The following is a 12,726-nucleotide window of genomic DNA, read 5'->3' as shown; positions in this document are numbered from 1 at the left end:
CTCCTCTTGATCGAGTGACCGTTGAAACCAACGGCCATTGATTTGTCTGCTAGCAAACGCAGCTGAAATTTTATTCCCAGGATTCGACATATAATTTATTTGTTTTTATTTTTTTATTCAATGAAAATAGACCAAATATAATTTTTTTTTCTTTTTTATACAGAAAAAAACATAAAGTAAAAACAAATATTTGGCCTTTTTAAAAGTATACTATATTTGTTATTTCTTAAAAATAGTGTTATTTTAAAATAAATTTAATAGAGAAAATTAGTGTTTGTTAAATGAATTAGTTTAATTGCATACCAAAATTTACAATTCATCTAATAATATATCACATAATTATTTTAAGTATTTGATAATTCATGTATTGCATTATTAAACGATGATATAAAAAATTATATTAAAATACATAAATAATAATGATTATGTTATATTAGTTATACACATGTTCTGGTTCGTGGCTATGTTGACTGCTCTACACGTTGCTATTACCAAACCATTTCCACCAGCTGGAAAAGAGAGAAAGAGAGAAAGATTTATTCCATTAAGGAGTTGCCATATATTTTAATATGATTCTCTCTTTCCTATTCTTCGTTCTTTCTCACGGATGCGTAACTACTTTATTTAATGTCTAACTCGCTCTAATCAATTTAATTAATAAATAGATTAAATTTGAGCTTAAAAAATATATATATATATATATATTAAACTTATCAAATAACTTATTTAAATTTTATAATAATATATTAAATAATTTTATATAAAAATTATAATATAATAATAATAATTAAATTTTAAAATAGGAATATTGTGAAAGACGAAAAATGCGTACTTGGAAAGTAATTAAATGCAGGCATGAAGAGACGGGTGTTGATTGCTAGATTGAATTTGGGGTTGATTATTCTCCACTTGGTAAGCTCTGATCATCATCCATCAAATCACCCAACTCAACTTTAAAATTTATAATTGTTGGAATCAATTTGGGTAAAATTCAATTTATCTAATCAATTATTAATTTGGGCAATCAGTTCGAAAAATTTATGACTGGTCCCAGTCGATTTCTCTATGCCACTGCCAGTTGTAATTATCACTACTTATAGAATCCAAACAATTTTTTTATAGTAAATTATTTTAAATGCTCTTAATAAATATACTTTTGCTAATGACTTGTTTAAATACAACTTAAAAGTATATATAGAAATAAAAAATATATAATAATTTTAAAATTTATAACATACAATTCTAAATTATTAAATAAGCTCTTACTTAAATTATGTTTCCATTCCAAATACTTTAATGTTGTGTATATTTTAATTTTACTTATAATTATAAAAATATTATTTTTTATTTTCAAATTTTTATATAGAATATCATGAAAACAACAAAAATATAAAGTTTAGGTGATTAGAATAATTGATAAATATATAGTTAACAATTAAAATGATTAAAAATTACATATGTTTGGAACTAAAAATACAGTTTTTTATTTTAATAAAATTTAAAATAATAAAATTAAAATAATTTAAAATATATATGTTAGAGATTAAAATAATATTTATTTAGTTTATAATTTTTTTTGTGAAATATAAATTATTCTGTTAAACCTTAGAAACAAGGGGACTAGTTTAATAAAAATAAATTTGTAAGGTCTAAAACAAACAAAAAATATGTATGAATCAATTAAAATTTAGTATATTTTAAGAGATAAAAAAACATATTTAAGCTTATAATTTTTTAAAACGAAATATGTTTAGTTTAAATGAGGTTAAATTAATTTTTAGTTCAAATTCAAAACACTTTTAACTTAATTTAAAAAAATATATTTTAATTTAAAATTATAGAACAAACACATTATATTTCTTTATTTGTCTTACAAAATTTAAATGTAATTCTTATTGGTCATCACTCTTTTCACCGCAGTTATGATTATCATTAATATTACAATTAACCATTATTCTAGTTAATTTGTCACAATCATGTTCACTTCTACGCAAAAGTTATTATCTACCCTTATTATTATTATCACAATTTTCTTCTTCACCACTGTTATTATTATTTTTCTTTCGTTGATTTATCTTTATTACTATCATTGCTCGTTGTTGCTAGCTTCAATATTCCCTTCTTATATAAATACTCACTATCACTATTTCACCAATCACCACAACTATAACTAAATAACTATTGTAATAGTTACTTGATCATTATATTTATTGATAATAATAATTATTATTATTATAATTGTTATTGCCACAACCACTTACTACTGTCACTATTGATTTATTATTACTATTTTTGGTCCGTGGTGATATTATCATTCTCATTGCTAAAAAAAATTTAAATATATTATAAGTGATTTGTGTATTTTTTTTTATTAATTTTAAGAAATAAAAAACTAGAAACAAAGTAAAACTAAAATCAGTAAACTAAAAATTGTTTTTAAAATTTAAAATTCAAAACTAAAATCCACTCAAATAAATTCTTAAATTAACAATTCCTTACGTGAAATTTTTTTTTTTATAAATAATTATTAAATAAATAAATTAATTAAATTTTATTTTCACATCGCACGGAGAGGATCCGTGGAGAAAATATACCTTGAAATTGAAGGCGAGGACGGGACGAAAGAGGCATTGTCGTAGTGACAATATCTACTAGCATATGGGAAAATCAAACCACCTTGTTCCTTAGGTATCGTAAAGTTCACAGAAACAGCGTGCATTGTGTTCGTGCATATCAGCAATTGATGAAGGTGAGGTATCTACACGCTGTTGAATTTGCTACTGTTATTATTTTTTTGTCTTTCTTTCTCAGCGTTTTCGTCGACTGTGTTGTTGTGCTCAGAGGCTGGGAAGCGTTCGGAGCTACGCGAAGCATCTTCGCATTGATGGGGTTAAAGATACAATAGCCGTCGCCTCCGGTAAAGGTGGTGTTGGCAAGTCCACCACTGCTGGTAAAACCCCTTTTTTTCTTTTTTCACTCTTTTGTTTCTAAGCTTCACTATTTTGTTGTTGATTTTAATGAGTGAGTGCTGTTTTAATTGAATTGACAGTTAATTTAGCTGTTGCACTTGCAAGTAAGTGCAAGCTCAAGGTTGGTTTGCTCGATGCCGATGTTTATGGGCCCAACATTCCCACCATGATTAACATCCATACAAAGCCTGAAATCACTCACGGTATATCTTTTCATTTTTTTTTTCATGGAACCATTCGTCTTCAGCGGCATTGGATTGCTACATGTAAAAAGTTTGCTTTCCACTTTCAACCTATGGTGATGATAATGTAAAAAGCATAAACTCGTGTGTGTTTGTGTGTGGTATTTGCCAATGGTCATAAATGTAGATGCATAGAGAAATATGACCCATATTGCAAGTGGTACTCAAGAAGGTTTCCTCAAATCGTTTAGTTTATTGATTTTTCGGATTGGATGGAAGCCAATAGAATAGTTAGAATTTATGCACTGTTTCCTTTTTTTTTTCTTTGTTCAGTTTTTCCTATCCCTTTCTTTACAGACTTTTTATTTATTGTTTGAAATTGTTACTTGTGTATATATTGTATGTTAAGCTTAATTTTATGGCTAATTTTGCTGTTTTATTATTTTCAGATAAGAAAATGATTCCTATTGAAAATTATGGGATCAAGTGTATGTCAATAGGTTTCCTTGTGGAGAAGGATGCCCCAATTGTCTGGAGAGGTCCCATGGTATGCCTAAAACTTCCGTTCTTAATTATTTTCCATTTCTTTCTCTATGTTTTACTGTAACTTCTTCTGTGAGTTTAGATGTCCATTGGGATATGCTGTAAAGGGTTTCCTAACTCCTTGCTACAAGCCACTTCTACTGTTTTTTCATTTGAATTTGTATTACTGGATTATCGTAGGTATCAAATGCTCTTGAGAAAATGACAAGGGGAGTTGACTGGGGTAACCTTGATATTCTAGTAATGGATATGCCTCCTGGCACTGGTGATGTCCAGATAGCCATGTCTCAGAATCTGCAATTATCAGGTAGTTAACCATTTAGAAATTAGGAAGATAGTTCTAGTCAGAGGCTCTTTTGGGATAACATAACATGTGGCTGATGTCTGAAAGCAACTGTGACAAACAGCTTGGACCTTCACTTTGTCTGCCTTTTTGCATTTAGTTCTCACCTGCCTGATATATGCAAAAGACGTTACATAAAGAGGATTGTACCTAGACCTGTTCACCATGCTCTGTTAATTTAGAATTTTAACTTTTTTGGTGGAATATTAATTGAATTATTAGCATTAAAACAAATTATTTTTATGTTATTTAAAACAATTGCTGACTAAATTGAACAGAAGTGTCATGATATTTTTGATATTTCACAGTATTACCAATATTCCTTCAGATTGACCTTTTCTTTTTATCTAGTTCCATACACTTAGTTTATTATTCACTGTGACGGCTGCTTGTATGGTAGGTGCTTTGATTGTTTCAACTCCTCAAGATGTTGCATTAATGGATGCCCGCAGGGGAGTAAAAATGTTCAATAAAGTTGATGTTCCGGTATGATAATCACTTGGTATACTTGTTTTCATGGTTTACAAGATTTGTTGAGTCAGAATATACTGTGTATGCACTTCTGCTGATGTTCAGCACTTTAACATGTGCAATGTCCATATAGTAAGAATGCAACATGCCATTATTTACTTGGTTTTTGAGCTAGTGGAACACTGTCACTTGTTTTTTATTAGGTTGTCTGCAATCCCAATTATGCTGAATCAGTATATTGCATTTGGTCAGAATCTGTGTTTAGATGTCAAAGTGAGTGCCGTGCTTTTAGAAATGCTGATAGCTTATTTCAGTAAATTATTTATGAGCACTAAAATTAGTTTGAATAAAGACGAGAAGCATGTCTTGTATCAAATGTCTGGTGGAAGCAAATACATTTGTTCTTACATGGTCTGTTTTCAGGCATGTGTTTGTTTTAAATTTATTTCTCAGCACTTATGTGTGCCGATTAGGGTGCTGACTGCTGAGAATGAAATCTGTGATGCCTACCATTAATTAACCATTCCTTCTTATGATACGGTGTTTGCATGACACATATCATCCAAAAGCTATGAATGCATACTACCTTTTATGTCCATTCATATCTGAACTCCTACTGTTCAATCAGATTTTGGGAATTGTGGAGAACATGAGCTGCTTTAAGTGTCCACATTGTGGGGAACCTTCATACATATTTGGTAAAGGAGGGACTCAGAGAACAGCATCTGAAATGGGATTAGAATTTTTGGGCGAGGTACATTTATTATCTGTATTGAGATTGTACTTTCTAAATTATTATTTTGCAGATTGTTTAGTGGGGACTTATTGGAGGAGGCAATTTGACATAGACTTTATATTTACTTAGTGATAGATATTGTTATAGTTTTAATGCAACAACTGACCGCTTTTTACTTTTTCTTTGATTTTGTGGTAAAAAGCTCTCTTGGGGCATGCGGAATATGAGTGTTTAACTATATCTAATGAGTAAAGTAAACCCACCAAAGATAATTTTGCAGAAAAAGGGGCGGGGGGATGTTAATTAACTTACACGTCTGGAACATGCTATGTTTATTGCATATGCCCATCCTTCTCTCCAAATGATGTACTCATGTCTCTATGTTTACTATTTTTTTCTCCCAAATTAATTGAGAAAGACATAGGTAATGTGAGGTTGATATTGAAGCAGCGATACCATGCACAGTAAAATTTTGGAGATTGAAGTTTAGAAAGTTAAAAGATTGTGTTTTTCTACTAAATGCTATACAAGCAAATTCCTACCTGCACTTTTTCTTATTTGGAGTGGGGAATATTTGTTGTGTCTGGAATTATTAATAGACAAAGCCACCTCTTTTGTCATTCTTCTTAAGTGATATCTGCAAAATTATTTATTGGGTGTTTCTGACAAGTTTTCAATTTAATAATTCCAGATACCACTGGAAGTGGTGATCAGAGAAGCTTGTGATCAAGGGCACCCCATAGTGTTGGCCGCACCTGATTCAATAGTATCCAGAGCGTATGGCGAGGTAGCTGAAAAAGTTGCTCAGAAACTCAAGGAACAACAATTCCAACCAGAGATTATACTATAAAATGCTGCTTTTTACCGTGATAACTCATCAGTTTGCGAGGAAATTATCCACTACATGCATTTATTTAAGAAAAGAAGACCAAGCTAATTGCCCTGATGCTCGACAACTAAGTGTGGGATTTTGAATAATTTTAAAATTTGTTAAAATTGTGGTTGAGATATAGACTCGGCTTTAGATTTAGAATTGTTGATTTGAGCATCTTCATCAATTTTATAAATAAGCAGTCAATGGTTCTTCGACTTCACATAGGTGCTACCAAATTTAGCAGTTTGATTTAACTGCAACATTGAGGCTACATGGGATTGTTTAGGCATACCTTTTCCTAAGTTACTAGCTTCTTTTTTGTGTGGTTGATTTGGATCCATTGTGAAAAGTTATAGCAAGAGAAACATCTTGTCAAAGAGCATCAAGAATCTGCGATTTTTGAACTAATAGATGTAGTTTTGCGTAAGGTATGCTGGAAGCTTGCAAACATCATATGGGGTGTGGCTATGGGGAATATATTCTTATATGATAAAAAGAACAAGACGTGAATTCGACATGCATCTTATACACCGACCCCTCAAAGTGGCTACCTTTATAATCGTAGCACCTTCGCCATTTGACCAGGATTTCGTTTGGCAGCCTCCTATCCTTAGGTTGACCATTTGTCAGAGAGCTGGTCAACTAGCCAATTGAGACCAAACTGAATAGCTAGCCACAACTTTTTGGGGAACTTGGAATATATGGCTATTTGCGATTTCTAAGCATATATTTACCGATGTGGAAGGCATTTTTTTCTTTCCTTATTAAGAAAAGGAGATAAAAGGGACTCTATATTCACCTCTATTTTTATGCTTTTGTGAATATTTCTGTTTTTGGGTACAATATATTTATATTTTTATTTATTGTTTAATTACTTTTACAGATATGTAGTGGGTTCCTGGAATATAATATAACTTTTTACTTCGATTTTATCTCTTTGGAATTTCATTGGATCATAAATTTATGAGCCTTTCAGTAATATTATTGTACTTTTTTATTCTTTTTATTATCCTACCTTGTTCTTTTTGTTAATACTCACAGTTTATTGTTTGTTATATAATCAAATGGCGGGGTCTTGAGAAATAATAAAACACATTAATTTTTCATTAGAACTATCAGTAACTTAAAGATTAATGCATGATTGAGTTATGTGTTATTTTCAATTTATAAAGCCTAAATGAGTAGTTAACTTTATTATTTGGCTATTTGCAAGGGCTTATTTAGTCTGGTGTAAGTGACTTGTAATTTTGTTTACTTTACTTCTATAAATTTTATAATTGAATTTATTTATTGAATAAATGTGTGATTAAAATTATTCATGCAAACACAAGATGACGATATAATTGGTACTTAGGCCTACTTTTCAAGTTGATAATAATGTAGGATAACGACTAATATAAAAATGTAAGTTATTATCATGACAGCCGAATTCCTTCAATGTTTTTGAGGATGATAGTTACCATAATAATTTGAAATTGGGAATGCTCATTGAAAAGGTCTTCTTATTTGCTAATTGAATATAATAAGTTTTGAATATATTTCACAATGTTTTTTGAAGGTATGAAAAGGGCGTATACCATTACGTTTTAACCCTCTCGTGTCGTGTAAATGTTATCCTTAGTTTCTTCTCCTTCAATCGTAGAGGGACTGAAGCAGTAGTTGGCTTTTCCTCAACAGTTGTGGCTGAATGCCTCTCCCATCCAAAGCCCTAAAATCCCCAATCGAGCAGTGGCATCACCATGGACCTTCCATGTCCATATCCAAATCCAAACCAAAACCAAAACGAGGTTTCGTCCTTTTGTCTCTGAATCGCCCCCACGTATTGGCCTGCAAAGGCCTCGAAATGACCGTCCCCACAGAACCCCCGAATTCCAAAGTTGCAGCAAAAAACGTCGACGTTGCGACTCTGAGCAATCTCTGCGTTGATATTGTTTTGAATGTCCCTCACTTGCCCCCTCCTTCCCCCCTTCAACGCAAGGCTTTCATGGACCGCTTGGCTCTCTCCCCACCTCACAAGGTTCTCTCTCCATTCTCTGTGGGTCCCTTAATATCTTCCCTGTACAATGAAAATTCAACTCTACTAATTCAGTTGTCGTTACATTTGCTAACTTGTTATTCCCCCAAAAGTAATATAAGTTATTATCACTGCTACTAATGATTTCATGTGGTTTTTTATGTAGAAATATTGGGAAGCGGGTGGGAATTGTAATATGGCTATTGCGGCTGCAAGATTAGGACTCAAATGCTTATCAATTGGTCATGTGGGTAATGAAATCTATGGGGAGTTTCTGCTGGATGTGCTTCATGAGGAGGGCATTGGTATGGTTGGGATGATTACTGAAGATGACATTGTCAATGGCTCTAGTAGTAGTGGTGCCTCTCATGATACTCTTCTATGCTGGGTTCTTGTTGATCCTTTACAGAGACATGGTTTTTGCAGGTAAAATTCGTTTGTATTGTTGCTATCATGGTGGCTCTCATCATTTTTGTTTACAAAAAGGCTTAAGTGTGTTTTATGTATTAGTCGGGCTGATTTTAGTGAGGAGCCTGCGTTTCATTGGATGAGTAGAGTGTCCAGAGAAGTTAAAATAGCTATTGAAAGTTCAAAGGTCTTGTTCTGTAATGGATATGGCTTTGATGAGCTCTCTCCTGGTGTACTACTCTCAGCAATGGAATATGCTGTTGAAGTTGGGACATCAGTCTTCTTTGATCCTGGACCACGTGGAAAGAGTCTCTCCACTGGGACCCCAGAAGAACGAAGAGCTCTTAACCAGTTCCTGAGAAATAGTGACGTTCTTCTTCTAACTTTTGATGAGGTTTCTTTTAAATCTCTCCTTGTATTGCATTTATCCTTGATACTTATAGTGATTTTTATGTTGTGTGCTTTAAGCTTGCACTGTACTATTTCTGATATGTTAGTGTATAATTACTATTTTCTTTGTTTTGTAAAATATGATATTTCTACTTCTATCTCTCATTAGAGCTATATATATTTTTTTCATTTGTGTTTAGATGCATGTCAAGTGCTTCGTGTTTATCTGTTTCCATTTCTCAGGTTTTTTTTTTATATTAAGGATTTCATATTCATATTTTGCGTTTATTAGCACCTTCTTCACCTTATGCAGTGTTCCATCGTTCCTCCTAAGTGTGTGGACAATTTGACATGTTTTGTTTGTTTGTCCATCTTTTTCTACATGTGCACTCGCGCACTCTTTCACCCTGTAAAAGAGTATTTTATCTAAAACTTTCATTCCAGAACCTTTACAAATGTTGTATAGTTTTGCAAATTTCAATTTGCTTCAGTTGGTGCTTTTGACGCAGTTAGCAAAAATCATGTGAAACAATTGGAAGTATGAAGAAAAGGATAATATTTAATGCAAAAATTTCATGAAAATTCATTTGCTTGTGTCAGTTAACAGTTCAGTTTTACCTTGTTTTTCATCTGTCTTTGTTAGTCAAAATATGGTAGGATGTCTGCACGTGGGACCAAATTAAACTCAATTCATAAGCAAGTTTTTACAATGCAATTGCAACCCATACATACTGATCAGTGATCACACACCTTTCACTTGAACTGCATATTTGAAATTTGGTGCATTTCAAATGTTAGTCCTGATGTAGAAGTTCAGACTGTATTTTCTTGTTTCTGATTTGTTAATCATTTACATGTTAACTTTTCCCATCACCTTACCAAATTTATTCTTTGATGAATGAGTTCAGTCACAAACAGCTTTTGGACCAATCTAGTTGATCACAATGGACTTCAAGGATGGTCCATTCAACAAATGATGGTCTTGATTGGTAGGTACAATGGCCTATCTATAGGTTCAGGGCAAGAAAAGTGTAAACATGCAGCCCTATATATCCTTCATCTAGTTTGCATCCCTCACAACCCTCACCATCGAAGCTCTCCCCACTCATACTGGTGCCTGGTTCTCCACAGTTTTGGTGAAGTTTGTTTTTTATTCATATCTATTTATAAAAGGATGAAACTGATCCTTGCAACACAACTGGGTTCTCATCTGTCAGTTCTCCGTTTTCTTAGAAACATGCTCTGCCTCCAGAATCTTTCTCTACCATAGAATTGCATGGCTGATGGCAAATAACTAAATTTTACCGTTAGATGGTAACTAAGTTTTAACTTTCTTTCTTGGGTCAAACTAAGTTTTAACCTTTAAGCATGGTTGTCGGCTCCAAGTTTGTTCCAAGCCCATCCACTTATGTTTCCAAAAGCCCCAGTCTGCAGTTTCAAGATCTCATACTTTAGTAAAATTTGAACTTGTGGCAGTCTCGTCCTCCTGACTCCAGAAAGTTGTTCCATGTTTATTGATTAGACATACCAAATATCATGAAATTCATAGGCTTGAGTTGATCAAATTGTATAAATCCTTAGCAATTTTTACTTTGGTTACAAAATCCATTTGCTGTCATTTGTCAAGCTTCCCGCTTAAGGAAAGGACTATTGGAGTTTCTGTTTTTGGTGAGATTTGGCCTGCCAATCTCATAACTCATGTATAAAAGATTTTGGTTTTCTTTTATTCCCACAAAACAATTATGTAATGCAAATTACAGATATCTTTAGGTAATTTTACAAACTACTTTCTAATTTAATGAGATCTACAATTTTATTGTTTTGTTTGACAGGCTGAGTCATTAACTGGCATAGCAGATCCAATATTAGCCGGGCAGGAGTTGCTTAAAAGAGGGATCCGCACAAAATGGGTGATTGTAAAGATGGGTTCTAAGGGTTCAATTCTAATAACTGCAACAAGTATAGCTTGTGCACCTGCATTCAAGGCATTAGCTTCTCATTCTAAATTTTCTCTTCATTTCTTCTGTTGAATTCTTGCAACTTTGGAACATAATGATTGTTTTCAGTTTATATACTACCATTCTGCTTAACTGTGCTATGGCCCACTATGGTATTCGGTGTTACATAAGTATTATTGGCTTAAAGGTGAAAATTTCAGTTGACGACAAATTGATGAAAAGGGGGACAATTAAGGCTATAACATTTTATGAAAGACAGTATTTCAAAATAAAATGTTGTCATGAACATTGCTTGTGGTTTCTTCCACTGGAAGATCTTTTTTTTGTCCTTTAAATGAGTCAAACACACATTTCTCACATCCTAATATCAAAGGAATGATCAATCTCAAGAATTTGGTATGCTCTGAGAATAACTTGTTACTTCTTCTTTTGATTGTTCAAATACATTCGTCTCTCTTGCAATAATATTTGTTAAATTTATGTCTTGTTCTTTTCTTTTTCCTTTTGTGAACACTTGAATTTTTTGTTACAACTTTTAGTGGAAACTAATTGAATTTGTAAAATTTTCTCAGGTGAATGTTATTGACACTGTTGGGTGTGGAGACAGTTTTGTAGCTGCTATTGCGTACGGTTTTATACATAATATGCCATTGGTTAATACATTAGCAATTGCAAACGCAGTTGGTGCTGCAACAGCCATGGGCTGTGGTGCTGGTAGGAATGTAGCAACACTGGAGAAGGTTGTGCATATATTAAGATCATCAAACCTCAACGAAGATGTTGAATTTTGGACTGACTTACTTGAAAAGAATGAGGTATCTCAGGAAATAACGTGTCTGACAAGTGTCATGAATGGAAACAGAAATGGACTCAACCTTGTCCCATTTGACAAGGTTGCCTCTGAGCTCTTGCCCAAGCTTGAATTTCCACGGGCAGTGGGGAACGTGCAAACTTGATAGGTGTGGAAAGATGGATTGCAGCCACTGTCATATCGATACATGTGAAATAACTCTTCTCCCGATTCTTGAGTTGTTCACTTTGTCATCCAGTAAAAGTGAAAAACTAAGCATTACGACAGCAGAGTTTTATCTCAACAGGATTACATTAGGATAGGTGATTTAAAAGGCATTGTTTTGAGCTAGCACATGAAAGGTAGCAGCATTTTTACTGATTTCTTACATTTCAGTCTCCACTGTATTTCTTTGATGTCAAAGGTAATTTTACTCTCAGAACCGGTGAGGCAGAACTTTTATCCTCTGAGATTCCAATTTTTTTGCTTCATTTTTGCATGGATGCATCGCAAGCAGTGATATGCAATAGTCTCGATTTTGTCATAGTTGCTTGATGACACAGGGAAAGTTTGTTTCTTTGACTCCAATATTTTGAATACGAAAATACAATAGTTGTGTAGCCAAAAAAAATGGTGTTTTGAATGCTGCAGTCTGTCTTATGTTAAATCTACTAATTACTAATATCGGTTTGTTATATTTGGAATTATTTGTCAACATTATAGTTGGGGGTTGGGCCGAGTTGTTTTACCACAAACAGTAAACTAGACCGTCGATTGATTTATTATATTGGTGTGTGGTACCCAATTTTCAGCCCAATATTGAAAGGGATATCTGCTACTGCTGTGGTTCAAACTTCAAAATGTGCTATCCAAAATGGTAATAGGTGCGATCACTTGGTTTTTGGGTCTCTTCCACAGTACTTGATTGGTTGTGAACATCTAAAGAGTAACTAAAGGATCGTTTGTACAATTTTTTTAAAATTTTAATTATATGTTTTTTATTTTTAAAAGTTTGTATAAAATCATTGAAAATAATAATAAAAATTGT

At 32.8% G+C, this 12,726-nt stretch overlaps 2 protein-coding genes across 2 annotated transcripts; both read left to right on the top strand.

The window, feature by feature from the left end:
* Positions 1 to 2,590: 2,590 nt before the first annotated feature.
* On the top strand, positions 2,591 to 7,046 carry LOC113872864 (iron-sulfur protein NUBPL). The gene is made up of 8 exons (XM_027510718.1): positions 2,591 to 2,749; positions 2,842 to 2,950; positions 3,050 to 3,172; positions 3,601 to 3,698; positions 3,875 to 4,001; positions 4,438 to 4,523; positions 5,137 to 5,262; positions 5,936 to 7,046. Exons 1-8 carry the CDS (start codon positions 2,744 to 2,746, stop codon positions 6,092 to 6,094), a joined length of 834 nt encoding a protein of 277 aa, XP_027366519.1. The 5' UTR covers positions 2,591 to 2,743; the 3' UTR covers positions 6,095 to 7,046.
* Positions 7,047 to 7,559: 513 nt separating this feature from the next.
* On the top strand, positions 7,560 to 12,369 carry LOC113872313 (ribokinase). Its single transcript, XM_027509771.1, has 5 exons — positions 7,560 to 8,135; positions 8,299 to 8,558; positions 8,643 to 8,934; positions 10,763 to 10,915; positions 11,461 to 12,369. Exons 1-5 carry the CDS (start codon positions 7,806 to 7,808, stop codon positions 11,842 to 11,844), a joined length of 1,419 nt encoding a protein of 472 aa, XP_027365572.1. The 5' UTR covers positions 7,560 to 7,805; the 3' UTR covers positions 11,845 to 12,369.
* The last annotated feature ends 357 nt before the right edge of the window (positions 12,370 to 12,726 follow it).

Source organism: Abrus precatorius, unplaced genomic scaffold, assembly GCF_003935025.1.
Source record: "Abrus precatorius isolate BTA unplaced genomic scaffold, Abrus_2018 Scaffold7, whole genome shotgun sequence".
Classification (NCBI taxonomy): Eukaryota; Viridiplantae; Streptophyta; class Magnoliopsida; order Fabales; family Fabaceae; genus Abrus; species Abrus precatorius.
The sequence above is the reverse complement of the archived record's forward strand: the minus strand, read 5'-3'. Positions and strand labels throughout refer to the sequence as shown.